The 25,529-nt window shown below is 43.7% G+C and overlaps 1 protein-coding gene across 1 annotated transcript in view; it reads left to right on the top strand.

Annotated features, from left to right (window-relative positions):
* The window catches only part of LOC120936555 (vertebrate ancient opsin-like), a 177,123-nt gene that overhangs the window by 94,268 nt on the left and 57,326 nt on the right, over nucleotides 1-25,529 (top strand). The window contains exon 3 of the mRNA XM_040349002.1: nucleotides 15,003-15,236. Within this exon, the coding sequence (XP_040204936.1) occupies nucleotides 15,003-15,236 (234 nt within the window). The remainder of the gene's footprint in view (nucleotides 1-15,002; nucleotides 15,237-25,529) is intronic.

Here is a 25,529-nt window from a genome sequence, read left to right as displayed (position 1 = left end):
GTTCTCTGAGATTGGACATGAAGGCCAATGAGAAAGTCTGGTGCCGGCTGGAGCGTTGTAGGTGCAGGTCAGCTGGATGCAGGTCACCGGATGCAGGTCACCAGATGCAGGTCACCAGATGCAGGTCAGCAGATGCTGGTTAGCTGGTTACTGGTTAGGTGGATGCTGGTCAGCAGGATGCAGGTCACCGGATGCAGATCACCAGATGCAGGTCACCGGATGCAGGTCAGCAGATGCTGGTTAGCTGGTTACTGGTTAGGTGGATGCTGGTCAGCAGGATGCAGGTCACCGGATGCAGGTGTGCCTGAGAGCAACAGGCGCACGCAAGTGCAGACGACAGCAGGAGAGGAGTCAGACAAGCCAGGTCATACACGGAGGATCAGTTCAGGCAAAAGCAGCAGGCAAGGAATGGTCAGAGTTTAGGCTGGATTCGGCAACAGAGGATCTGGTAGATAGGCAAACAGAGCAGGGTCAAGGAAGCCAAAGGTCACGACTGGAGTTGGCAGCGGAGTCAGAGAGTCAGGTCAGTATGATATCAGATGCAGGTTCAGGATCAGGTCTCAGGATAAGCTGCAGATCGGACAGCAAAGACAGTGCTGCTGAGGGGTTTAAATAAGGCAGCCTGTTGCCAATTACTGAAATCAGTCTGCACTATTAACCCTTAGGTGGCAGATCCCTGACATACTGACACTCCTTTCTTACCCTGTGTTAGTATTAACAGTTGTGAGCTCCGCTGTAAGCACTCTTGTGTAGGCTTTTTTTTAGCTGGCACCCCCACTCTCCTGCACACATTGTGATGGCATTTTTCTCTTAGAGGTGCCTGATGCTCAAGACAAGCACAGTCCATCAACCAATTGAATATTCATCTCCTTGGTTTATATGTGGTCAGATAGCAGTGCAGGAAAGGGAACAGGACTTCCTAGGAAGATGGGACAATATGTATGCTCTTTGTCCTCTGGCGGAGCATCCCCAAAGGCAACATGTGTCCTTGGGTTTTCCAGGTCGACTCACTAACCAGCAGAAAGAGAGTCCACTTTCACCCTGCTGTGTGGGACCGGAGAACCAGGTCACTTAAAAGCGAGCGTGCTGACGTCATCCCCCTCATCGCTGCTATTCTCTACACGAGCGGTTCTTCCTGTTAGCGTCCGGCCGGCGCTACAGGTTTGATGCTAATTTATTATCTGCCAAATGTGAGTTTTTTACCTACGTGCTTGTTTACTCAAATAGAATACCTCTGATTTTATGCTATGTGGAGCACTTCTCTCTTTTACATGATCCATGCAATTGAGTCCATATGAGAAGTTTACCATATCGTGGATACACCATTATCTAGCCCCTTATTGGAGTGATATGCTGGGTTTGGTCCATTAGGACCTTTATATCTGGTAAGCAGATTTGGATTACGGTGGTGGATTCACATGCGGTGTGCTGGGACCATAGGCATTCATCATTAGAACTGTGCACGGGTGTTTTTCAATTTAAATCTCTATGGACTGTGTGCTTTTTTCACTTATTGAGATTTACATATGAATTTTCGACTTTATCTAATCGGTTCACCTTGAATCTAATTTTTGGCTTTTGGAATTTGACTGTTTTTTTTTTTTTTTTTTGCACTTTATATGATCCATCTATCCATCTATCCTCCCCTGAATGGTGATTGATGTCACATCGGATGGATAGGGTTGTATATTCACATTTTTCCACTTATATGTTTAATTCCAAGTGGTTGAGGCCACGGTTGCTAATATGCAATATTGCACTTTGATGTATATTAATTTGTTCCCAGTTTGTCATTAGTTCACTACTAAGGTACGACACACACGTTGGGCTTTATGCCCCTTATATGTTTCTCTCCATTGGGATAACATTTTTGGTTTAGCGCAGTTACTCTTTTTCTCCATAATTTTCTTTGTTGTTTACAAATAATTGCTGCTTATAAATTCAGACTCTAATAACCTAAACATAGCGCAGTTGTCCCTATCCAATTCACCTAAAAGCTTCAAGCAATGGTCTTCGGTTTCTCTTGGTCAACTCACTAACCGGGAGAAAGAGAACTCACATTGTAGGCATTGCAACTAAACTCTGCCTGATATTGGCATATTCCACTTACAGCTGTAAGGAGAAAGGCAAAGCAAGAGCTTTGATTTTGCCAGAGTGCGAAAAAGGTGTTACTGGCCAGCTTTCAACTTGGGACCTTCTGTGTTTGTGGCAAAAGTGTAGACCACTACACTATAGAAACCTATTCTTGGTGCTTTCCCTTGGCATCAAAACTGGAAGTCTGTGCTAAAGTACAAATGATGAAAAGAGATGCAGAAAGTAGCACTGATCATAGAAACAAAGGTTTCAAATATCTTTTGTGTACAAGGTGAACTTGACGACCACTACAATACCTATACTTGATGCTTTCATTTGGTATTTAAAAAAATACCTTTGCAATGCCAGTCTGCCCCACCTGCCCAACACACTTCAAGAGTTAAATGTTTGGTAAGTCTAGAGAATTTAACTGTATACTTACCTCATTCCTTGCTCCAGGTTGTGGGAAATCCCCTGACCTGCTTCTCTTTACAATGCAGGACTTATGTAGGTGATGACATCAGAATACGACTGCCATCCAGAGTGCTGGAGAGAAGAGGTTTGGGAAGAATGGACGCACAGCAAATGGGGAATTCAATTGTACTGCTACTAAATGTGCTTCATGTTGAATCAGGGTGCATGTGCATATCACATGCTCACATTGCAATATGCTCTCTATCTGTAAATCAGAGTTAGTTTTCCTGGAGGACCATCCAACAGCCTGTTGAGTGAGCTTGTGATGTAATTACTCAGGAGGAGTATTGTATATTATAGAGGCAATGAAGCAGAATGTATTCGAGTATCTTTATCCTGCCAATGTTCTTACAGTTTATATGCTCTAGTTAAGTCACAATGTATGTCAGCCAAAATCTTGCAAAACAAAATTTGTTGCTTGTAGGCACAATATTAAATACACATTTTTTGAATCATAAACAGGTATTAAATGCTTGAAAAATTCCTTTAATTCCAGCATCTTACATTTTCTTTTTGTTTCTTCCTTCGTCTTATCCTTCTTATTTGAATCAGATTCATGATGTGTCTCTTACTATAATGGCGTTTTTGACATTACTGTGCCTTTATTCTTTCACTCATGATCTTGTCTTTCTGAAAAGCTTGCTTTTCTCTCTCTATATATCTATATATATAACTCTGCCTCTCGAGTGGTACAATATTGGAATTTCAATTTAGAACAAGGTTTCACTTCATAAGCTGGACTGATTCTCCCTTCTGTCAATTTACAGAATTATTATTTTTTAAACAAAACATCAGTGCCCCTAGGCTGTACTGCTTATATTACATTAGTTAGCTATACAGTAATATGTATTTCAGTTCATTTGCAGACATATGAATTTACTCATGTAGACAGTATCAATACTAGTTTTTCTGCAGACACACAATTGCCAATACTGAACATAACTAAGCCTGTATGATCAAGATTAATTGCAGTTTTAATAGGTCCACGTGTGTTATCAAGGTGGCATTATTGTATGTTCAGACACTTTTAAGTGTATTTCCACTTTCGCAGCCAATTTGGGATAATGTGTGTTTTATATTTGTTACAAGTTCTCATTCACATTAAAAATAAAAATGCTGCTTATGTTTTTACTTCCTTTTTTCTGAAAACTAAAAACTGAAATCTTCCAATGTTAAAGAGGAAAATAAACCCTGATAGGTTTTAGTTCCTCTTTATTTCCCTGTAAAGGAAATGCATAATGGGCTATTATGCATCGCATAGTAGCCCATTATCTGTCACTTACCTGAAACCGAAGCCTGCGACCGTCCCACTAGCAGCGACCGTCCATCTTCACCCCCTCTTCCTTCCAGGGGCCGCCAACTCCGGCTCTGTGACTGGGATCTGCGTACGGGAGCTGCCAGTCATGGCATGACCTCCTAAAGTGTACCTGCATCATAGACATCGGCGCCTGGCTCTATTGTATGTAGCGCCCCCTTACTTTCAGCAATGGGCACTACGCTAAGTTAGTGGGGGAATGGGAGAGTTATTTTGCTCCCATTCATAATTTGCTAAATATGGGCTACTGTCCATTCCTGAACTGTCCTGTAGGTCAGTCTGCGCTCCAGGGATGCGATCCATCCCTGGGCGACCAGTTGGCGCTAGAGGGGTTCTGGCAGAGGCCACTTTTCCCCAGCAGCCAATTAGAGGAGTTTTCCCTCGCGGGGCATGCTGGGGGAGAGTATACCTGTGACAGACGCATTTTTGTTTGTTCTTCGCGGGTTCCAGGTTCAGGTGCCGCACCCACCTTCAGGGTGTGCCGCATCCAAAGACCCCGGCGATATGGCCCTACCAGGACGGGGGTCGCATGCTACGCGGAGTTTCCTGTTGCTAAATGGGCCCCAGTGACTCGCTGGGTCCCCCGGCTCATTGAAGAGATCCCAAGCTATCTGCTGAACGGTGGGGGATTGGCTCAAGGAGAACCCCGGAGGCAGGTTGTCTGAGGGGCACGAACGAACCATCAGGGATCTGGTGACCGGGACAATGACAGGTACACTTCAACGTCACCCCGGTGACTCTGACTCAATTTACTGGGAGGATTCGCTCAATCCATTCAGCTCATCCAAGCAGTGGCGGCCCATCCATAGGGGGCGCCCGGGCGCCGCCCCCCCCCCCCCCCCCTCCTGTAGTCATAAAAATAAAATAAAAAACGGACCCTTTAAGAATTGTTATTTTTCCTAAAATGTCATTTTTACTCTTTACTAGCTGCAGTGATGGCGGCCGTCTATAGAGGGCGCTGCAGCACCACCCCCTCTCGCAAATAACATACATTCATGCATTGTATTGCACGAATGTATGTTATTGTTGGTTGCCAGCTGCCTGGTCTATTTAGATAACCGGACCTTAGGGTGCCGTTACCTGAATAACGGCAGCTGGTTGGCTGAGCGGAAGTGCCTATCAGAGCCAGCGGCTCTGATTGGCTTTCCAAGAACAGCCCTTGTCTCCCGGAAGTCTATTCTCGGAACGCACGGGGTGTGCGTTCCTTGGATAAGACTGACAGCGTCTCAGCCGATCAGGTAATCTGATTCTGGTAATCAGGTTACCGATTGGCTGAAGCGTCATCGAGGGCAGGACGAGGGACATCGAGGGACGGTAGAAGCACGACTGGGCTGACCCCCAGAAAGGTAAGTGCCAGGGTATAATCTCCTTTTCCTAGCTGCTGTTCATATGTGGAATGAATTGGATACTTGCTAGATGGTATGGACAGCAACCAGCCACAAGACCTGTGGGTCCCTCTGCCTCTGATGGACTTGTAGTGCTGTGGTATGTTCTGGATCTGATGGGACTTGTAGTGCTGTGGTATGTTTTGGATCTGATGGGACTTGTAGTGCTGTGGTATGTTCTGGATCTGATGGGACTTGTAGTTCTGTGGTATGTTCTGGATCTGATGGGACTTGTAGTGCTGTGGTATGTTTTGGATCTGATGGACTTGTAGTGCTGTGGTATGTTCTGGATCTGATGGGATTGTAGTTCTGTGGTATGTCTGGATCTGATGGGACTTGTAGTGCTGTGGTATGTTCTGGATCTGATGGGACTTGTAGTGCTGTGGTATGTTCTGGATCTGATGGGACTTGTAGTGATGTGGTATGTTCTGGATCTGATGGGACTTGTAGTGCTGTGGTATGTTCTGGATCTGATGGGACTTGTAGTGCTGTGGTATGTTTTGGATCTGATGGGACTTGTAGTGCTGTGGTATGTTCTGGATCTGATGGGACTTGTAGTGCTGTGGTATGTTCTGGATCTGATGGGACTTGTAGTGCTGTGGTATGTTCTGGATCTGATGGGACTTGTAGTGCTGTGGTATGTTCTGGATCTGATGGGACTTGTAGTGCTGTGGTATGTTCTGGATCTGATGGGACTTGTAGTGCTGTGGACATTTAGTTTCTGGCTCTGCTGGGACTTGTAGTGCTGTGGTCATCTATGTTCTGGCTCTGCTGGGACTTGTAGTGCTGTGGTCATCTATGTTCTGGCTCTGCTGGGACTTGTAGTGATGTGGTATGTTCTGGCTCTGCTTGGACTTGTAGTGCTGTGGTCATCTATGCTCTGGCTCTGCTGGGACTTGTAGTGCTGTGGTATGTTCTGGCTCTGCTTGGACTTGTAGTGCTGTGTTCATCTATGCTCTGGCTCTGCTGGGACTTGTAGTGCTGTGGTATGTTCTGGCTCGTCTGGGACTTGTAGTGCTGTGGTGTGTTCTGGCTCTGCTGGGACTTGTAGTGCTGTGGACATCTATGCTCTAGCTCTGCTGGGACTTGTAGTGTTGTGGACATCTATGCTCTGGCTCTGCTGGGACTTGTAGTGCTGTGGACATCTATGCTCTGGCTCTGCTTGGACTTGTAGTGCTGTGGACATCTATGCTCTGCCTCTGGCTCTGCTGGGACTTGTAGCTCTGTGGACATCTATGTTCTGAGCCTTGTGGTGCTGCCAATGCACAGTGATTGCATTTGATGGCATGGCACAGTAGTGCAAATTGATGGCACAGTGGCTGCATTTTTTTTTTTTTTACGTTTGCGCCCCCCCCCCCCCCAAAAAAAAAACTTTGAGCACCAGCCGCCACTGCATCCAAGTACTAGGCCTGTGGCAGAGGTCCATAGAGCCAGGTCTGTGGCAGAGACCTGTTCCTCCCCAGCAACCTAAAATAGCGCTTCGGCTGCCAAACTCGTGGCAGGAGTTCGTCCGGGGCACTTCGACCCACTCTGGCTAGAGTGGCGACGAACTGTTTTTACTACTGAGAGCAGGATTGCTCGCTTCATATCCAGGCCTGATACTGCAAAGTTCTCTATCACTTCATCAACCTTTCCTCTTTACCTCATGTTGATGTTGGTTATGTTGGGCAGAGAATAAAGCATTCAGAAAACCCTTTATTTATTGTCTGGACATTCGCTCACTAATCTACTCATCAACTTCACCCCTAGACAACTGAAAGAGGTAACTTAATCTGCCAATCCCAACAACAACCAGCGGCTCCTGCGGGGGTAGCGCTACATGTAAATATCTCCTTAACTGTGGAGGTTTAGGAGATATTTCCCAGCACCTACAGGTAAGCCTTAATCTAGTCTTACCTGTAGGTAAAAAGTGGTTGTAAAGGGTGTGAAACCACTTTAAGTAATGTTAGGAAAGCGTCTGGGGGTTAGGTTTGATGTAATTAACCCTGTCTGTATTGTGCTGGAAGATTTCATTATCAGTCCGTAAACTAGAACTGAGCAGTGTCTATCCTAATATAAGGTATAGGCTGAACTCCAGGGAACGGAAGATATCCCCCTTTGCAGTAGACTGCAATGTTTAAATACACATTAAAACGCTCCCTTCATGCTGTAAGACCAGTCTCTGTAGCCTTTGTTTTATCAATTGCTCCAGCACGCACAGGTCTTTTGGCATTATCAAGATCAATGCAGAGCTCCTTGCACTGGACATGGTGACTCCAAGACTGTCCACTGCTGGAGGTAGGGGAGCAAAGAAGAGTGCAGGATGTTGGGGAGTGGAGGACCAGTTCATTAAAACATACTGTAGCTTTTTTCAGCCCCCCTGGACCAAACAGGCATTTCAACCTTGCATCAAAAAACTGAAGGGACAGGATGGGGGCAGAGAAATAAGGAAAGGGGGAATAGGTGTGACCCTATAGGAAGGGCAGGGAAGAAGGGAAAAAAAGGGGGGGAGGGAGGGGGATGTGTGCCCTAGGAGGGGCCCAAAGGGGTTACTATAGGCAACAACAATAATGATCTATATGGTAATTGATATAGTTAAAATGAATTTATTTGTATCAAAAATTTAAAATAGTTTAAGCACAAGGAAAGAAATACTATATAGATGGTTGGTCAGTAGCATATGAGACCAAACTGCTATGAAAGCAACACAATTGACAACAGGACAAACATACAAAAACACACCATATAAACAGGCCACGTGATCCGGACACATATATGTTCTGCCAAAATCTGCACACCTCAAGGTAATAAGAATATTTTATCAATGAGCGGCAGTCAATAGACTGAAGCAATAGGGACACTGGGTCCTGAATTGCACCGCAATCCAATTTGAAAAGAGGTGTGCCTACAAGAGGCTGAAACATGGCTTGTCATTCAAAATATTGGAGGAGGGGGGGGGAGGGAGGTAAGGGAGGGAGATGAAAAAGGGGGAGGGGTGTAATATTCCGACCAAAAATTGTCAGAAAAGTCCTGAAACTGAACAGTGTCCCGGTGTTGAAGTGGTTGAATTAAATGATATTAAAGTCTCTCCGGTGAGCCAGCATGTAGCCAGGAAGGTCTATCTGGCAATGGATGAATTAAAGTTTACAGTCCATTTTCTGGGTAATACTCCAGAGGTTCCTGTACTGAGGAAATGGCATATGGCACCATATATGTGTTTTTTGTACCTCTAGTCTCAGGAATTTATTTATAGAGTATTAAATGTGGAAGGGTTGGCTATAGGAGGTTAACCCCTCCAGAATTAACTTGACTCAGTTGGAACAATTACAGCAATAACATCCGTATCAATCAGCATCAGTAGGATTGGAGAGATAAATGAACAAAACCTAGCAGGATAACCTAAATATACAAACATATGGATATTCAGCATTGTGGTAAGTATATTTATCCATTACCGCATCCAAAACTTCCCTGCAGGATGAATAAATCTCTCGCTATGATAGATCGAATGGGGGAAATCCCCAAATCTTATGGATTTCTTATGAAAGGGTCGGTGGTGCTGAATCGCCTTAATGCCGTTTGCCATTTATCTCCAATTTGGGCGAGTAGTGTAGGCAGGCATTGCATACCGATCACATGTCCATCCGTCGTAGTGGCTCCTGAGGGGATATGGATTGACCCCCCCTGGGAACAGATCCCAAGTGCTGATGCTGGTATTCTTCAGTCAAGTTTCACGTTTTCCTTCCCGCATGGAACCCAGGTCCCTGGTCCCTGTTAGCGATGTTGGCTAGGGGGGGTAAAGCAATTCAGTTCGCCGCTCCGTCCTCCGTCCTCCGTCCCGATCCTCCCGACAAGCCGCGCGTGTCACGTGATCACGTGGTGGTGATGACGTCGAACGGTTTCGCCAGCACGTTGGCGTAGCTTCGTAGCTTGCAGTTTGGGGCATCCCCACTGCAAGGGAGGAATTTCCCTTTCCCCCAGAGTTGGACCTTGAAGTTTATAACTAGAAATACTGCCTTGTAATGAGATCTGAATTCAGTCTGTCCCAGTTTTGCCAATCCACCTTACAATTGTTCAGAGCATCTTATACCCTGTACACACGATCGGTTCGTCTGATGAAAGCGGACCGATGGATCATTTCCGATGGTGTGTGGGCCCCATCAGTTTTTTTCCCATCAGTGAAAAAAAATAGAACTTGTTTTAAATTTTTCGTAGGGTTAAAAAAAACGATCGTCTGTGGGGAAATCCATCGGTCAAAAATCCATGCTCAGAATCAAGTCGACGCGTGTTCGGAAGCAGTGAACTTAATTTTTCTCTGCACGTCGTAGTGTTTTACGTCACCGCGTTGGACACGATCACATTTTTAACCAATGGATGTGTAGGCAAGACTGATGAAAGTCAGCTTCATCGGAATCTGATGAAAAAATCCATCGGTTCGTTTTCATCAGACGAACGATCGTGTGTACAGGCTTTACAGTTTGCCCAAATGTCTGCTCCAAACGAAACAAACTAAAAAGGTAAGACTATGTTTTTTAAAACGTTTTGGGTTTTGGTATGCTCTGTGAATGGGAACACATAATAAACAATAATAAGGTTTTCTCAAATTGATTGCAAAACTCCCAACTCTACTTTAACGCGATTATAAAGGAAAGATTTTAAAAAAATGTCATACTTATCTACTATGTGCAATGGTTTTGCACATAGCAGCCCCAATCCTTTTTTTTTTGGGCCCCCCACCAGTGGTTCTGGATGCCACCCCCCCCCGCTGAGTGCCCTCATAGCAAGTCTCTTGCTATGGGGACACACGCGAGCAGGATTGCTCCAGAGCCACGCTCTGCGTGTCCATGTATACACAGATCGCGATTTGACCCCACTCTATTCTCATTGGCTCGCTGTCTGTGATTGATACAGTATCAGCAGGAGCCAATGGCTTCCTCTGCTGTGTGAGCCAATGAGGAGAGAGAGACTTGGAAGAGCCGCTGCTCTCAGGCCTCGTACACACGACGGTTTCCCTCGGCAGAATCCATCAAGAAACTTGGTGGGAGGGCTTTTTTTGCGAGAAAACCGGTCGTGTGTACGTTTTTCATCGAGGAAACTGTCGAGGAACTTGATGAGCAAAAAAGAGAGCAAGTTCTCTTTTTCCTCGACAGGAGTCTGAATTTGCTTGTCGTGCTCCTCGTCGGGCTGGGTTTTCGCCGAGAAACCTCGAGAGTGTGTATGCCTAAGAAACCCGCGCTTGCTCAGAATAAGTATGAGACGGGTGTAAAAGTAGCTTTTGTAATGGAGATGACACATTTTTCCAAGCTGTAACAGACTGAAAAGTGCAAATCGTCTCTTACCAAATCTTTTACTTAACACGCAAACACTATGCGATTAGCAAAAGCAGCCCAAGAGTTGTGCCTGTGGAATCGAACTTCCCCTGCCGTTGTATGTCTCTGCGTTTGAGAACGAGGAGATTTTGTCTTGACAGTGTGTACGCAAAGCAAGCTTGTCGAGTTTCCTCGACAAGCCTAACAAGGAAAACTCGACGAGGAAAACGATGTTTCACCCGACGAGTTCCTCGGTCGTGTGTACGAGGCCTCATGCACATTGCTGATTAAAATGGGGGTAGGTAAGTATAACGGTGCAGGGGGAGCTGCACCCAGAGGTTTTCTTTACCTTAAAGTAGAACTACAGGAAAAACTTGTTTGTAATAGAGTAAGAGAGGGTTATAACCCCTGTCAGATTTTTTTTTCCCCATCTGTGTCAAATTGGGGAGTTGTACCTTCACTTCCTGTCCCATAGCCAAACTGGAAGTGAGAGCAAATCTCTGCAAATTAAAGGGAATTCCTTGGGGACCCCCAGGTCTCCAGAACTATTGCCCCATTGGAAAATTTCCCCTCTATTACTTTTCTGTGATTTTAACTTACTTTCACTTTTGATGATAATGGTAAACAGGACAAATAGAGAGGGGGGAAAAATCTCCCTAACGAGGGCACAGACAGCAATAAAAACTAGCAAGTGTTCTTATCCCTGACCACTCTATCCACAACTAAGAAAAAAAAGTTTTGCCTTTAGTTATGCTTTAATGCATAGACTGCATTAAGGTAAAAAACCTTGAGCCTTATACCCTGTACACACGATCGGTTCATCCGATGAAAACGGTCTGATGGATTTTTTTCATCAGATATCCGATGAAGCTGACTTTCATCAGTCGTGCCTACACACCGTTGTTAAAAAAAACGATCGTTCAGAACGCGGTGACGTAAAACACAATGACGTGCTGAGAAATGAAGTTCAATGCTACCCACAGACGTGCCCACAGACGATCGTTTGTTTTCTATCGGTTAGTTAACCATCAGATAATTTTAAAAACCAAGTTCCTATTTTTTTAACCGATGGATAAATAACCGATGGGGCCCACACATGATCGGTTGTCTGATGAAAATGGTCCATCAGACTGTTTTCATCAGACAAACCGATCGTGTGTACGTGGCATTACCGTTTTGAACTGTAGTACAACATGTAAACCCTATAAACTAGTATTAATACCGCTACATAGTGCTGGAGCTGTGCAAGGTCAATCACAAATGAACACAAGGACAACTGAAGCTATAAATATAACACTTTAGCCATATCAAAGAAGCTATAAGAACGCATTTGAGAGATTTATTGCAGAAGTTAACACTCAACTGCAATTTTGGATGCGAGATCTGACTAAATGAAAATTGCCTAGAAACTGCCTATGATGTTTTTAATCAAAGAGTATTATATAAGGAAGACAGCTTCACTTCATATTGGTACAACTGATGTCTCGTTGAGGTCTCCTTTTCTACAGTACACCTTTATCATCTTTATATTTAATATGATTAAATTACATTTGTTTGAGCTAAATAAACCAATTCACCTTTATTAGGTTACTAAAAATCAGACCTGATTTTAATTTTGCAACCATCTAACAACATTATAATATTGCTTGTAATCATAGATGTCAACTTTTCAATATAGTTTCAAGGAACATGTTGCTGCTGGTTATTTGTATATGAACACATCACAAATGGTGCTGTCTATACAAGCAACGATGTAATGAAAATTATGACATTTACAATGAGTAAAGCTCATTTTTTTTGACCGATTTTTTTGTCGGATATCCGATGAAGCTGACTTTCATCAGTCTTGCCTACACACCATCAGTCAAAAATCTGACGTGCCAAAACGCAGTGATGTAAAACACTACGACGTGCTGAGAAAAAATGAAGTTCAATGCTTCGAGCATGCGTAGACTTGATTCCGAGCATGCGTGGATTTTGACCGATGGAACTTCCACACAGACAATCGTTTTTTTTCTATCGTTTTTTTTAACAATAGGAAAAATTGAAAACATGTTCTAATTTTTTCACCGATGGAAAACAAACTAATGGGGCCCACATATGATCGGTTTGTCCAATGAAAACAGTGCATCAGTCTATTTTCATCGGAAAAAACAATCGTGTGTACAGGGCTTAAGGCTCTAAAAACACGTTTGACTACTGACTGACCATTACATTTGAAATGATGCCAGGCAAAAAATGATCACAGTTTTATATCATTAACTAATTATTGAATGTATATATATATATATATATATATATATATATATATATATATATATATATATATATATATAACCAGTTTTAAGTACCTGAATTTGACTTGGTGTTAGCCTCTTGAAATCCTCTATACAGCACTGTCAGATTTTAAGAGGGAGACATATGACTGGGTGCCAATCAGCACATTGGCATGCAACCATCTGCTGAAGCTTTTTTTTTACTGTCCAATCAGCAGGCTGACAATGATACGAGGACGCCATTCTATTTCCTAAATGTAATTGGTATTTTCCACCTGGCTCTGCTGTGTTACAGGACTGAGCAAATCTCAGGACTGGATGAACAGAAGTACAAACTCTGGCTGGTAAAAAGCCCTCATGTATGTATTATTTCATCTGCGTGATTAGCTGTTTGCCTGGAGTTTAGCCTTAATACACACATACATTACTGTAATACATCTTGCAAATAGAAGCACATTTTAAAAACTATATGTAATGCAAATGATTTAAGTCTATATATTACAGTGGAACCTTGGTTTAAGAGTAACTTGGTTTAAAAGCGTTTTGATTTGCGAGCAGCTTTTTTTCTTAAATTATGACTCTGTTTGTGAGTGTTGACTCGCAAACGAGCAGAATGCAAACTAAATAGGCCTGCAGTACCTTATTTGGCCTGAGGTACGGGGGCGCAGGAGCAGAGCAGAGCTGAAAATAGGCCTACGGTACCTAATTTGGCCTGAGGTATGAGGGGGCACAAAAGCCGCGCCAAAGTGTTCTCGGACGTTTTCAGCGCTCTCTGGCGCCCCCACCTCTGACCGCATTTAGTATTGCATCCCATTGAAGTCAATGCGAAACAAATTATTTTAGTTTCCATTGACTTCAATGGAAAACTCACTTTGATATGTGAGTACTTTGATTACGAGCATACTCCTGGAACAGATTATGCTCGTAATCCGAGGTTCAACTGTATCTCTAATTTGCATTGCCCTCTTTTTTTTGGGGGTGGGGGGATTATAAAGCTCTGTCATACGTCACAGCCTTGTCTGGCAGGATGCTTTTCGTCTCCTGCAGTCCAGTAAAGCCCCGTACACTCTATCCGAAAATCGTACGAAAAATGCCGCTTTCGAAACAATCGTACGATATCGGATCATTATTACAGAGCTTCCGAGAGCCGATCAGGACAGTTCATCTGATTTTATTCTATCGGACATGCACGTTTTTTTTTTTTCGTACGATGCCAGATCGTACGATTTTCGATTAATCAGTACAGCTGTCGTTCGAAAATGCAATACAAATGCATTACAACACATGACATCACTTCCGATTTTTTATTCTGCCGTACGAGAATTTTCGTGACTTTAGTAAACTCATCAGATTCGACGTGAGATTAGCATACAAAAAAAAACGAACGATCATTCGTCCGATAATCAGATCGTGTGTACCGGGCATTACACCTATTCCGACAGGAAAAGATCCGATGTGAGCTTTTGGTCAGAAATTCCGACCGTGTGTAGGCTCCATTGGAATTTTTCTGTCAGAATTTCCGCCAAGAAAAAATTGAGAGCTGGTTCTCAATTTTTCTGACAGGAAAAGTTCTTGGAGGAAATTCCTATCGTCTGTATGCAATTCCGACGGAGAAAAATCCTACGCATGCTCGGAATCAAGTCGATGCATGCTCGGAAGCATTGAACTTCATTTTTCTCGGCTCGTCATTGTGTTGTACGTCACTGCATTCTTGACGGGCGGAATTTGGTGTGACCACCTATATGCAACACAAGTTTGAACCGGAATTTCATTGGAGAAAAATCCACGTATTTCTTGTCGGATTTTCCGGTGGTGTGTAGGTGGCATTAGAGGTCTTACAGCCTGGACAGAGAAAGCAAATTATTACTCAGCTCTCTCACTCTATCAGCGTGCCTTTTGTAAGCACATGAGCACTACAGCACAATTGACTCATTCTTCCAGTCTGAGCTCTACTATATAGGAGATAAAAAAATGCATTTCGAAATATGAATTATTAAATACTGAGCTGCATCACTTTGTGCCATGTATTGTATATCTGCCCTATATTTGGCTTTACATTTATGTTTTTCTTTGATAACTGTTTATAGCACTGAAATCTCTTCTCTTATAACATTATACATGATTTATGAGCTGTTTTGAAATTCAAGGGAAAAAAAATGCTGTATAACATGCTGTCTTGTGTCTTCTGCAGATCAGCAGTGTCACAAAAGTCACAGCCCGAACTCGGGAGCAGAGAGTCCTCATTATGGTCATTGTGATGGTCATCTGCTTTCTTCTCTGCTGGCTGCCATATGGAATAATGGCCCTGATTGCTACTTTTGGGAGACCAGGCCTGATTACCCCTTCTGCTAGCATTATACCTTCTGTTCTGGCAAAAAGCAGCACTGTTTACAACCCCATCATCTACATCTTTATGAACAAGCAGGTAGGTAAATGCATTTCATAATCCCATGTACAGAGGATATGGTGGCATACAGAGATAAATATCAGAAAAACTTCTATAAGACATATATAAATGTACCCTTTTCTCACCATAAATTATACATTTCCGAAGGGTATTTACAACTAGCTGGAAAAAAAGACTATGGCCTAGATTCACGTAGGGCGGCTTTACGCTGTGCGGGTGTAGCGTATCTTATTTACTCTACGCCGCCGCTACTTAGAGAGGCAAGTGCTGTATTCACAAAGCACTTGCGTCCTACGTTACGGCGGCGTATCGTAAATCGGCCAGCGTAAGCGCGCGTAATTCAAAGTAGGCAGGTCGTGGGCGTGTTGTATTTAAATTAAGCGTGACCCCATGTAGATGCATGGCCGAACGAATGGCGCATGCTCAGTATCACGTCGTATTTACGCCCAAAGATACGCCGGCTCAATGCCTGTGATGTGAACGTAACCTACGCACAGCCCCATTCACGTACGACTTACGTAAACGACGTAAAAAGATACGCTTGTTCCGACGTCCATACCTTGCATGGGCTGCGCCACCTAGAGACCTGCTTTATCTTTACGCCGGCGTATGTCTTACGTAAACGGCGTAACTAATTGCGACGGCGTACGTACGTTCGTGAATCGGCGTATCTTGCTCATTTACATATTCAGAAGTGCCACCGAGCGGCCAGCGTAAATATGCACCCCAAGATATGACGGCGTAGGAGACTTACGCCGCTCGTATCTTGGCAAAATCTATGCATAACTGATTCTATGAATCAGGCGCATAGATACGACGGCGGCCATTCGGACTTATGAAGGCGTATCTGGAGATACGCTGTCGTAAGTCTTTGAGAATCTGGGCCTATGCAATTTTAAATTGTGTAAAAGAAAAACGAGTGTAAATAATACAGTCATGAATCAATACAGAAAATATATCCAAATGGAAACGAATATAGCATCCTTTTATATAAGGATGTAGGGGAGATTTTAGTAAATTCTTAATAAATAACAACAGTGCTGTTGTTGCTAACACTCGTATATTAAAACACTATGATGACAGCTGACACCCATAAAAGTCAGTTGATATAACATTAATTCTGTATTGGAACAACTTTCCCTTTACAGTAGGATTTTAACCTATTTTGTTTTTATGCCTTATATATTTTGACTTATTATGTTATCCATTTAGAGTGGTATTTGCATTGTTTTTTAAATCACTTTGTGTATTTAGGCATTAGAGTCTGGTTTTGTAACTCTCAATCTGAATAGTAATATTCAGCCTTTTGATCATTGTGCCTACTTGTCAATTGTTTATACAGTATATGTTTTTTTTTTCAGTACATTTAATATATGAGACTCCTGAAGTACTTGGCTCTTTAGCACTGTACAGATTCAACCCTGAAACCCTTTTGGGAGTAAACTTGCCACTTTTCTGGGAAACAATACTAGCCCTATTATCTCAAAATTTTCAAAATTCAAGTGTTATAGGGACAGAAAGTGAGGTGAAATCTTCTGAAGAGGGGCACAGACAGCAAAACAAATGTTACAAGGGTGTTAACCCTTCCCTATGCTATCCAAAAAGATTAAAAATAGTGTTTTTGTCTGGAGCTACACTTGAAAAATGGACCTGTTCCGACTTACAAACAGATTCAACTTAAGAACAAACCTACAGACCCCATATTGTTTGTAACCCGGGGACAGCATGCAATAGGCTTTAGGAGCCTTTCCTAGTGATGTGAGTTGGGTAGGTGATAAATGTTTGGTGTAACCCTCCTAGAAGGATCTTGGTTCTCTGGACTCCTGCCTATGGGGTGGTGTGCTGAGTTTTGTGTCCCATAAGCACAGGTCTGGTAAAATCATCCATACTGGGAAGCTAATGAAAGGTACTGGCATACTGAAAGATAAGAAGTACTTTGGCCTGGAATCATCTGCAGCTGCCCCCATTAACAAAAAGGTTTTTGTTGCTGCAAGAAGTTTACAGACAAACATTCTTAGCTCTCCTATTTTAGGATCTGCTATTTAGATACCACTAGAAGTTCTATCTCTAAAACACCAGAAATCTATTAGTTACTATAATGCCTCATACACACCGTCGGATTTTTTTCGCGGAAAGTCCGGCCGTGTATAGGCTCCATCTGACTTTTTTGGTCGGATGTCCGACTGACCTTAGATAGAGAACCTGTTCTCTATCTTTCCGTCAGACTTCCGACGGACTCACAGCGGACTTTTGCATGGTCAAAAGTCCGACCGTGTGTACGAGGCATAAGCCAACCTAGGCTTTTGCTACACAGGCAAAATATATGCCTTTGAGGAGGGGAAAAACTCAGCCTGGTGTCTGAGACCAACTTCAGTTTGGGTGCCTGGGTATCCACAATTCTGCTTCCTAAAATGTAACAATTCAAAAAGAAGGATGTGTATAGTGCATTCCAGCTATGTAAATGAACTGGGGTCCACAATGTAAAAAGCATTACAATAACAATGGCAAAGAAGTTGTGGTAAAATACCAGTCAAGCTATAACCCTAGTTGCAATCATTGCATTCATCAGCTAAAGGTGGACCATACAGCCAAACCTTGGGTATCTAAGCAAAACAGTGATTGCAACAAAACAACAGTAAATAAATTCACGGCTGTTTTCGTGCTGAAAGTGACTACTTCTTTGAAAAAGAAAATGTTGAAATTTGGCATTACTATTATTTTTTACAGAAAAGCACCATCAAGGTTTTAGGTTTATTCGCCATTTTATATCTGATGGAGATAGAGAAACCAAAGCCACTGAAGCACCTTTGATTTTAAGCTTAATTTAATGAGAAAATACCGCACAGGTTGACATTGATGGTAATTATCTTTCACTTTTCTAATTAGCTTTTAACACTGGGCTGGATAGTCACAGGCAAATTTGTGATTTATGCTAAGCATTGCTCTAGGTAGGTCTCACTTTAAAGAGTTTTACATCCTTCTCCCTATAAGGAAAAATATCTTCATTAAGTCTGTGTTGCTTCTTAGAGGGCATACTGGAGGGAAGAGTCTATATTCTCCACTATTATTTATTTATTTAATTAGCACTCAGTGTATATAGCATAAACACTACACCAAAATGTCCATTAGGACAATGTCTGAGATTCTTGGGTTCAGCTGTAAATAATTTTAGAAAGAAAAGATGAGGCTTTGTTTTAATTGTGTAATTACTGTTAGGGAAATATGAATAATATTTTTAAGCGTAATATGGTTTGCTGTATAAGCATTGTGTTATGTACTGTGAGCTTTATTCATTTATGTATGGCAATTACTAGGCTTTTCAGTTGTGCAAAGCATGCACTTAAAACAAATTACTAAAATGATTAGCTCCAGTCTGCACCCCAGAGACTTCTATTGTGATTAATAAAAGATTGTGAGGCTGATGCTTAAATTTTTTAGAAAAGGTCTATAGAAAATTTAACTTTGATTTGCAGGTCAACTTTGCTTTGCGCCCATGGCAAAGTTGCCCCTGACATGTAGCGCTTGGTGTGCAGCAAGCCTGACGAGCACTACATTTTCACATTAATGGGGAAACGGCATGTTTGTCAGCAAAATTGGGTTAAAACTGGTGGTGAGGAAGTGTTGCATTTCTTCCCTACCGCCTGTCAGCAGAGTCTGGAATGTGATCTGAATGGGGATTGGGCTTCAGGCAAGGGAGATTTAGACACATATGTAATTCTACCCTAAGGATTCTTTTTAGATTTTACAGCATGTTGTAACAATTTTAAGTACTGTTAATATTATGTTGCACTTTAGGTTTACATATATATCTTACTATAATATATATAATATATATTAATATATTACTGTTGCATATATAATATTTGTTTGAAGTTTTGTAAGTATGCACTGGTAGAACACGTTTATTTGAAGGGATATTGCTTTCACATAGGGGTATATATATGTTATTAATATCTGTTTGTGGATATTAATGTGAGCAGCCATATCTTCTTTCAGAGCACAATAATACTCTGACATTAGCTCGGCATTCATTTGGGATATATAGTAAAACCTTGGTTTGCGAGCATAATTTGTTCCAGAAACATGCTTAACTGCTTAACGCCCGCCGCACGACTATATACGTCCGCAAAATGGCACGGACAGGCAGAAGGGCGTATATATACATCCTTGCCTTCTAGCGTGTCGGGGGTCCAATCGGGACCCCCTCCGCTGTGTGCGGCGGGCGGCTTACCTTACCGAGCGATCCAACTCGAGGAGGCGGCTGTTCGTTTCCGTCTGCCCCCTCGTGATCGCTTTCAGCCAATCCCGTGAGCCGCCGCCGTGTCACTTCCTCTGCCTGTAAAATGTAAGCATAGGCAGAGGAAGTGATGCAGCTCTCATCTCGGCGGTATTTTCAAACCGCCAAGATGAGAGAAGAGTCGCACCTAACACTACACTGACACCACACACGCAGGCACATTTAACCCCTTCCGATCACCCCCCCCACCCCCCTGTCACACTGTCACTGAATGCAGTGATCATATATGTACTGATCACTGCATTTAGTGTCAGTGTGACAGTTAGTGTGACAGGCAGTTAGTGTTAGGTCCAGGGTAGCCCCGTACCCCCCCTAATAAAGTTTTAACCCCTTGATCACCGCCCTAGTTAACCCTTTCACTCCCTATTGCCAGTGTCACTAAGCGATCATTTTTCTGATCGCTGTATTAGTGTCACTGTTGCCGCTAGGAAGCTAATTTTTTTTTTATTGGGATTTTTTTTTTTACTAAAGACATGTGGCTAAATACATTTTGGCCTAAATGTTTGACTAAAATTTAGTTTATTCAATTTTTCTTATAACAAAAAGTAAAAAATATTGTTTTTTTTTCAAAAATGTCGCTCTATTTTTGTTTATAGTGCAAAAAATAAAAATCGCAGAGGCAAACAAATACCATAAAAAAAAGTTCTATTTGTGGGAAGAAAAGGACGCAAATTTTGTTTGGGAGCCACGTCACACGACCGCGCAATTGTCTGTTAAAGCGACACAGTGCCGAATTGTAAAAACGCCTCTGGGCATTTAGCAGCATATTGGTCCGGGGCTTAAGTGGTTAAAATCCAAAGCATTTGTACATCAAAGCACTTTTTTACAGGGTATAAAACAGAAGAGAGGCACCTCTAAGTGTAGCAATAAGTTGCTAAATGTTGTACCTTCATTAAATGTAACCATATTGCTACACTTAGAGGCTCCTCTCTTATTTTTTATACTTAGTTGTAACATGACGCTACTCTTATATTAAGACATTGCTTGTATATCAAGGCAAAATGTATTAAAATATTTTGCTTGTCTTGCAAAACGCTTTCAAACCAAGTTACTCTCAAACCAAGGTTTGATTGTGTACTCTAAATTACATGACTGGTGTATAAGACACCAGGGATGGGTCCTGGACCTGCTAAATACAGTGGCAAGAAAAAGTATAAGAACCCCTTGGAATTAACAGGTTTTCTGCAGTAACTTGCCATAAAATGTGATCTGGTCCTCATCTAAGTCCCAGCAATAAACAAACACAATGGGATAGTCACATACACATGCTCTTGCCCCTGCATGATCACTGCTTGAAACTCTCAAGGAATTTATCTATTTGATCTGCAGATTGTGATATGATCATAGCTTGGACTCAGTGGTGTATTTAGGTTTTGTGCTGCCCTAGGCCTGACTAAACTTGTGAACCCCCTAATTTAAATATGACCCACCCCTTCCTTTAAAGGCCACACCCTTTTCTGTTTAATTTTAAGATAATTTTTGAGTGGGGACACTAGTTCTTAGAGCCTGTGGGGGGGGGGGGGGCATTGGATTCCATTCATTTGCATAGATTTCCTCCCAATTCCTGTTTGGCTATGGGGTAGGAAGGGAAGGGAAATCTCTGCAATGGGACAGGGATGGTAAAAATAAACTGACAGGAGCTATAACCTCCCTTACTCTATCCATAATGAAAAAAATGTGTTGTCTATAGTTCTACTTTAAGCACAAATTTCTGATAATTTTATGGAGAGGACTAAGAAGCTATAACCATGCCAATGGTGCAGCAGAAAACATACAGCACATTGAGGAAGGTTTGTTGTCCAGGATGATAAGACAGTCAAAATTATAAGCCTCTTGCGTTACACTAACAGTGTAGCGCAAGCCGGCAGGACGTGAATTTGGGGGGACCCCCACGTTTTTTTTTTTATGAATGAATTCTCTCTGAATTGCCGGGAGCCGACAATTCATTATAGCCGTGAGTCATTTTTAAATTACTTTTTTTCCTTCAGAAATGACACTTCGTGCAGAGACAGTTCTAAGTACGGGAAACATGCACTATTTCACAGGCATACTTTACAGTTGTTTTTAGCTACTTAGTCAAATCTTCATTTCTCTCTATGTCAAATCTTTTCTCTCTATGTCAAATCTTTTCTCTCTATGTCGAATCTTTTCTCTCTATATCAAATCTTTTCCCTCTATGTCAAATCTTTTCTCTCTATGTCGATTCTTCTTCATGTATCTATAATGTCAAATCTTTTCTCTCTATGTCGAATCTTTTCTCTTTATGTAGAATAATATTGGACTAATAGAGTTAAGGTTAGGTACATTCGACCGCAACGAAAAAAACGAAAATAAAGCATTTTTTATTACGGATCTTTCGTTTTTCGTTTTCTGTGCTTTCGTTATCGTTTGTTAAAACGAAAATACTTGAAATTCGGACGAAAATGCATTCGGATGAAAACGAATGCACATGTCTAATAAACCGGAAGTTGAGACAGTATCACTCTATGTGGAGTCTTTTTGAATCCTAAACGCTCTGCTATTGAGGCTTCATAATACTGCATCCTGTATCCTGAGTTGCTTTGAACCTTCTGGTGTATGCCAATCATGGCCATAGGAGTGGAGCGTCCAGATTTCCTTCTCAGTGAATCAGAGATCCAACCAAGAGCTGTGTGGCCTCTTTGAGTAAGAGGGGTCGCTGGCTTTCTGGTAAGCCTTCATTTCTGATTATGGTGATTGGTTCCTTCAAGGGGCAGTAAGGGTAAATGGGCGTGAAGAATGCGTTTAAATAGAGGAAACTCTGCAGAATACAAGTGAAGTAGTAGGAGTTGTGAGAAGGTAGTATGAGGAAACAGTCCAGATTAACATAGGGCTGCAATTGGAGCTGCAACTCCAGGACCCTTATTTTAAGATCGCCCCATTTGCCCATAAAAACAAAACAAAATATCAACAAAAATAAAATAAATGATAAACAAAAAAGTTTTGAGTTTTGAGGGGTTTATAGAAATCATCATAATTCTCTGGGGGTTGTGTGTCCCAGGGTAGAACAGTGGACAGTGTGCACAGCAGAGGAGTGTGGAGGGTTGACAGTGGGCACTATGTACAGGAGTGGAGTGTGGACGATATGCCAGTGGGCAGTATGTACAAGAGAGGAGTGTTGAAGGGATGACAGTGGGCAGTATGACAGTTGGCAGTATGTACAGGAGAAGAGTGTGGAGGGCACAACAGTATGTGCAGGAGAGGAGTGTGGTGGGTATGATGTGGGGAGTATGTACAGGAGAAAATAGAGGAAGTGTCAGGAATGCTGGTAGATCAGACTGTGTGACCGCACAGAGGAACCAAACAAGGTGAGTAGTGAAATAAAGGTGTTTATTTACAAATGTGTGAACCACCAGTGCACAATAAAACAACAAAACAGTATGTACAAATAAAGGGGAATACCATATTCATAAACGAGCCAAGCCAAGGTCATACACATGGGAGGTCAGTAGATGGGTTAGGATGGGGACAGGAATCAGGACACAGGGAGGACAAGTCCAGGCAGGGATCAAGGATCAGGTCCAGGGATCAGGGTCAAATACAAGCTCAGGTCCAGGAGGTATGACGATACCAGGGCGAGGAGTGATTACACACGCCGGGTATTTATAGAGGCGTGCTGATTGCATTCAGGTCACACCTGAACGCAGGAAGGGCTGTGTGCTCCACACTGCTAAGAACGCCCCGCTGGTGGACGCCAGTACTGCAGCCCAAGGATAACATAGCAGTAACACCAGCAGGGGGAACCTTCCCTGACAGTACCCCCCCCCAAAGGAGCGGCCTCCGGACGCTCCAATTAGATGTTGCTGGGGAAAGTCCGTGGTGTCAAGCTGGGCAGCAGATAAAGTCACATCAGGTTGGGCCGGATGAAAGTCCATGACTTTTAACAGGGCAAAGTGCAGCTCAAGCTGGGCAGCGGGTACAGAAATCTTAAGTTGGGCAAAAAGTACATCAAGCTGGGATGCAGATAGGGGCAAATCAAGCTGGGCAGCAGACTCCGGGTCGTCGAGCTGGGCAGCAGGCTCCGGGTCGTCGAGCTGGGCAGCAGGCTCCGGGACGTCGAGCTGGGCAGCAGGCTCCGGGACGTCGAGCTGGGCAGCAGGCTCCGGGACGTCGAGCTGGGCAGCAGGCTCCGGGACGTCGAGCTGGGCAGCAGGCTCCGGGTCGTCGAGCTGGGCAGCAGGCTCCGGGTCGTCGAGCTGGGCAGCAGGCTCCGGGTCGTCGAGCTGGGCAGCAGGCTCCGGGTCGTCGAGCTGGGCAGCAGGCTCCGGGTCGTCGAGCTGGGCAGCAGGCTCCGGGACGTCGAGCTGGGCAGCAGGCTCCGGGACGTCGAGCTGGGCAGCAGGCTCCGGGTCGTCGAGCTGGGCAGCAGGCTCCGGGTCGTCGAGCTGGGCAGCAGGCTCCGGGACGTCGAGCTGGGCAGCAGGCTCCGGGACGTCGAGCTGGGCAGCAGGCTCCGGGACGTCGAGCTGGGCAGCAGGCTCCGGGACGTCGAGCTGGGCAGCAGGCTCCGGGACGTCGAGCTGGGCAGCAAACTCTGGGTTGTCGAGCTGGGCAGCGGATGGCACTGAAACAGGCAGGGCAGATGGCGCTGAAACAGGCAGGGCAGATGGCACTGAAACAGGCAGGGCAGATGGCACTGAAACAGCAACTTCAGGCTGGCAAACTGGCACAGCAACTTCAGGCTGGCAAACTGGCACAGCAACTTCAGGCTGGCAAACTGGCACAGCAACTTCAGGCTGGCATACAGGATCAGGCTGGCAAACTGGCCGCATAGCAGGTAGAGGTTTGGCAGAATCAGGTTCAGCTGGCATGCAAGCAGACTGGAGCAGGTTGGTTGGTGTGGAGACAGGTTGGGTTACTGGCAGGATCATCTTGGTTGGGAAAAACTTTCGTTTTTTTCTTGGGCTTAGCCACAGAAGCTCTGTAGGTAAGGGGTGCAGCGGACTGGAAAGGAGGATTGGGATATGGCAGAGTAGAGGGAACGGTAGCTGGAGGAAGTTTTTGTGGGTTAGTAGGCGGCTGAGAAGAGACAGGTGGGTTGTATGCAGGATAGGTACAGGGAGCAGAGACTGGATATTGGTATCTGGTGGGAAGCAGTGTATACTGAGCTTCAACTGGGGTTGCCATTGGTGATGGACAGATGGATCTTTGGGAAGGTGAGTGGTTAATGGCAGGGCTGGAAACAGGTGGATTTGCTGGAATCAGGAGATCTGACCAGGCCTGCAGCACAGGCTGAACAAAAGCAGGTTCACACACACCTTGTCTAATCAGAGACTGCACTGAACTAATGCACTCAGACAACTTCTGCTGGGAACAAGAGGAATAATGTTCATCAAAAGAAACTGGATCATCCTCTAATAACCATATCAAGGATTCAACTTGGTCATGACTGAAGGGGGGAGAGAAATCGTCACTGCCATCAGGAATAAATGACAGGGCTGGCTTTACACACAAACGGATTAATGCCTGAACATCATCATAAGACATATAACCCTGATCCACCATGGAATGGGCTGATCGGATGGCTTCCATCAGCTGGTCACTTGTCCATCCCTCAAAAACCTGGCGACAATATTCCTCATCCTCCTCTGCCAGCAGAGAATAGTAAATGATTTCATTGAAATCCATCTTTAGAGCCACACACTACACCAGTATGGTTCCTCAAAGCAATCACGTCTGATCAAGGGATGGCCCTGGTATACTGTCAGGAATGCTGGTAGATCAGACTGTGTGACCGCACAGAGGAACCAAACAAGGTGAGTAGTGAAATAAAGGTGTTTATTTACAAATGTGTGAACCACCAGTGCACAATAAAACAACAAAACAGTATGTACAAATAAAGGGGAATACCATATTCATAAACGAGCCAAGCCACGGTCATACACATGGGAGGTCAGTAGATGGGTAAGGATGGGGACAGGAATCAGGACACAGGGAGGACAAGTCCAGGCAGGGATCAAGGATCAGGTCCAGGGATCAGGGTCAAATACAAGCTC

This window comes from Rana temporaria, chromosome 4 (assembly GCF_905171775.1).
Source record: "Rana temporaria chromosome 4, aRanTem1.1, whole genome shotgun sequence".
Taxonomy (NCBI): Eukaryota; Metazoa; Chordata; class Amphibia; order Anura; family Ranidae; genus Rana; species Rana temporaria.
The sequence above is the reverse complement of the archived record's forward strand: the minus strand, read 5'-3'. Positions and strand labels throughout refer to the sequence as shown.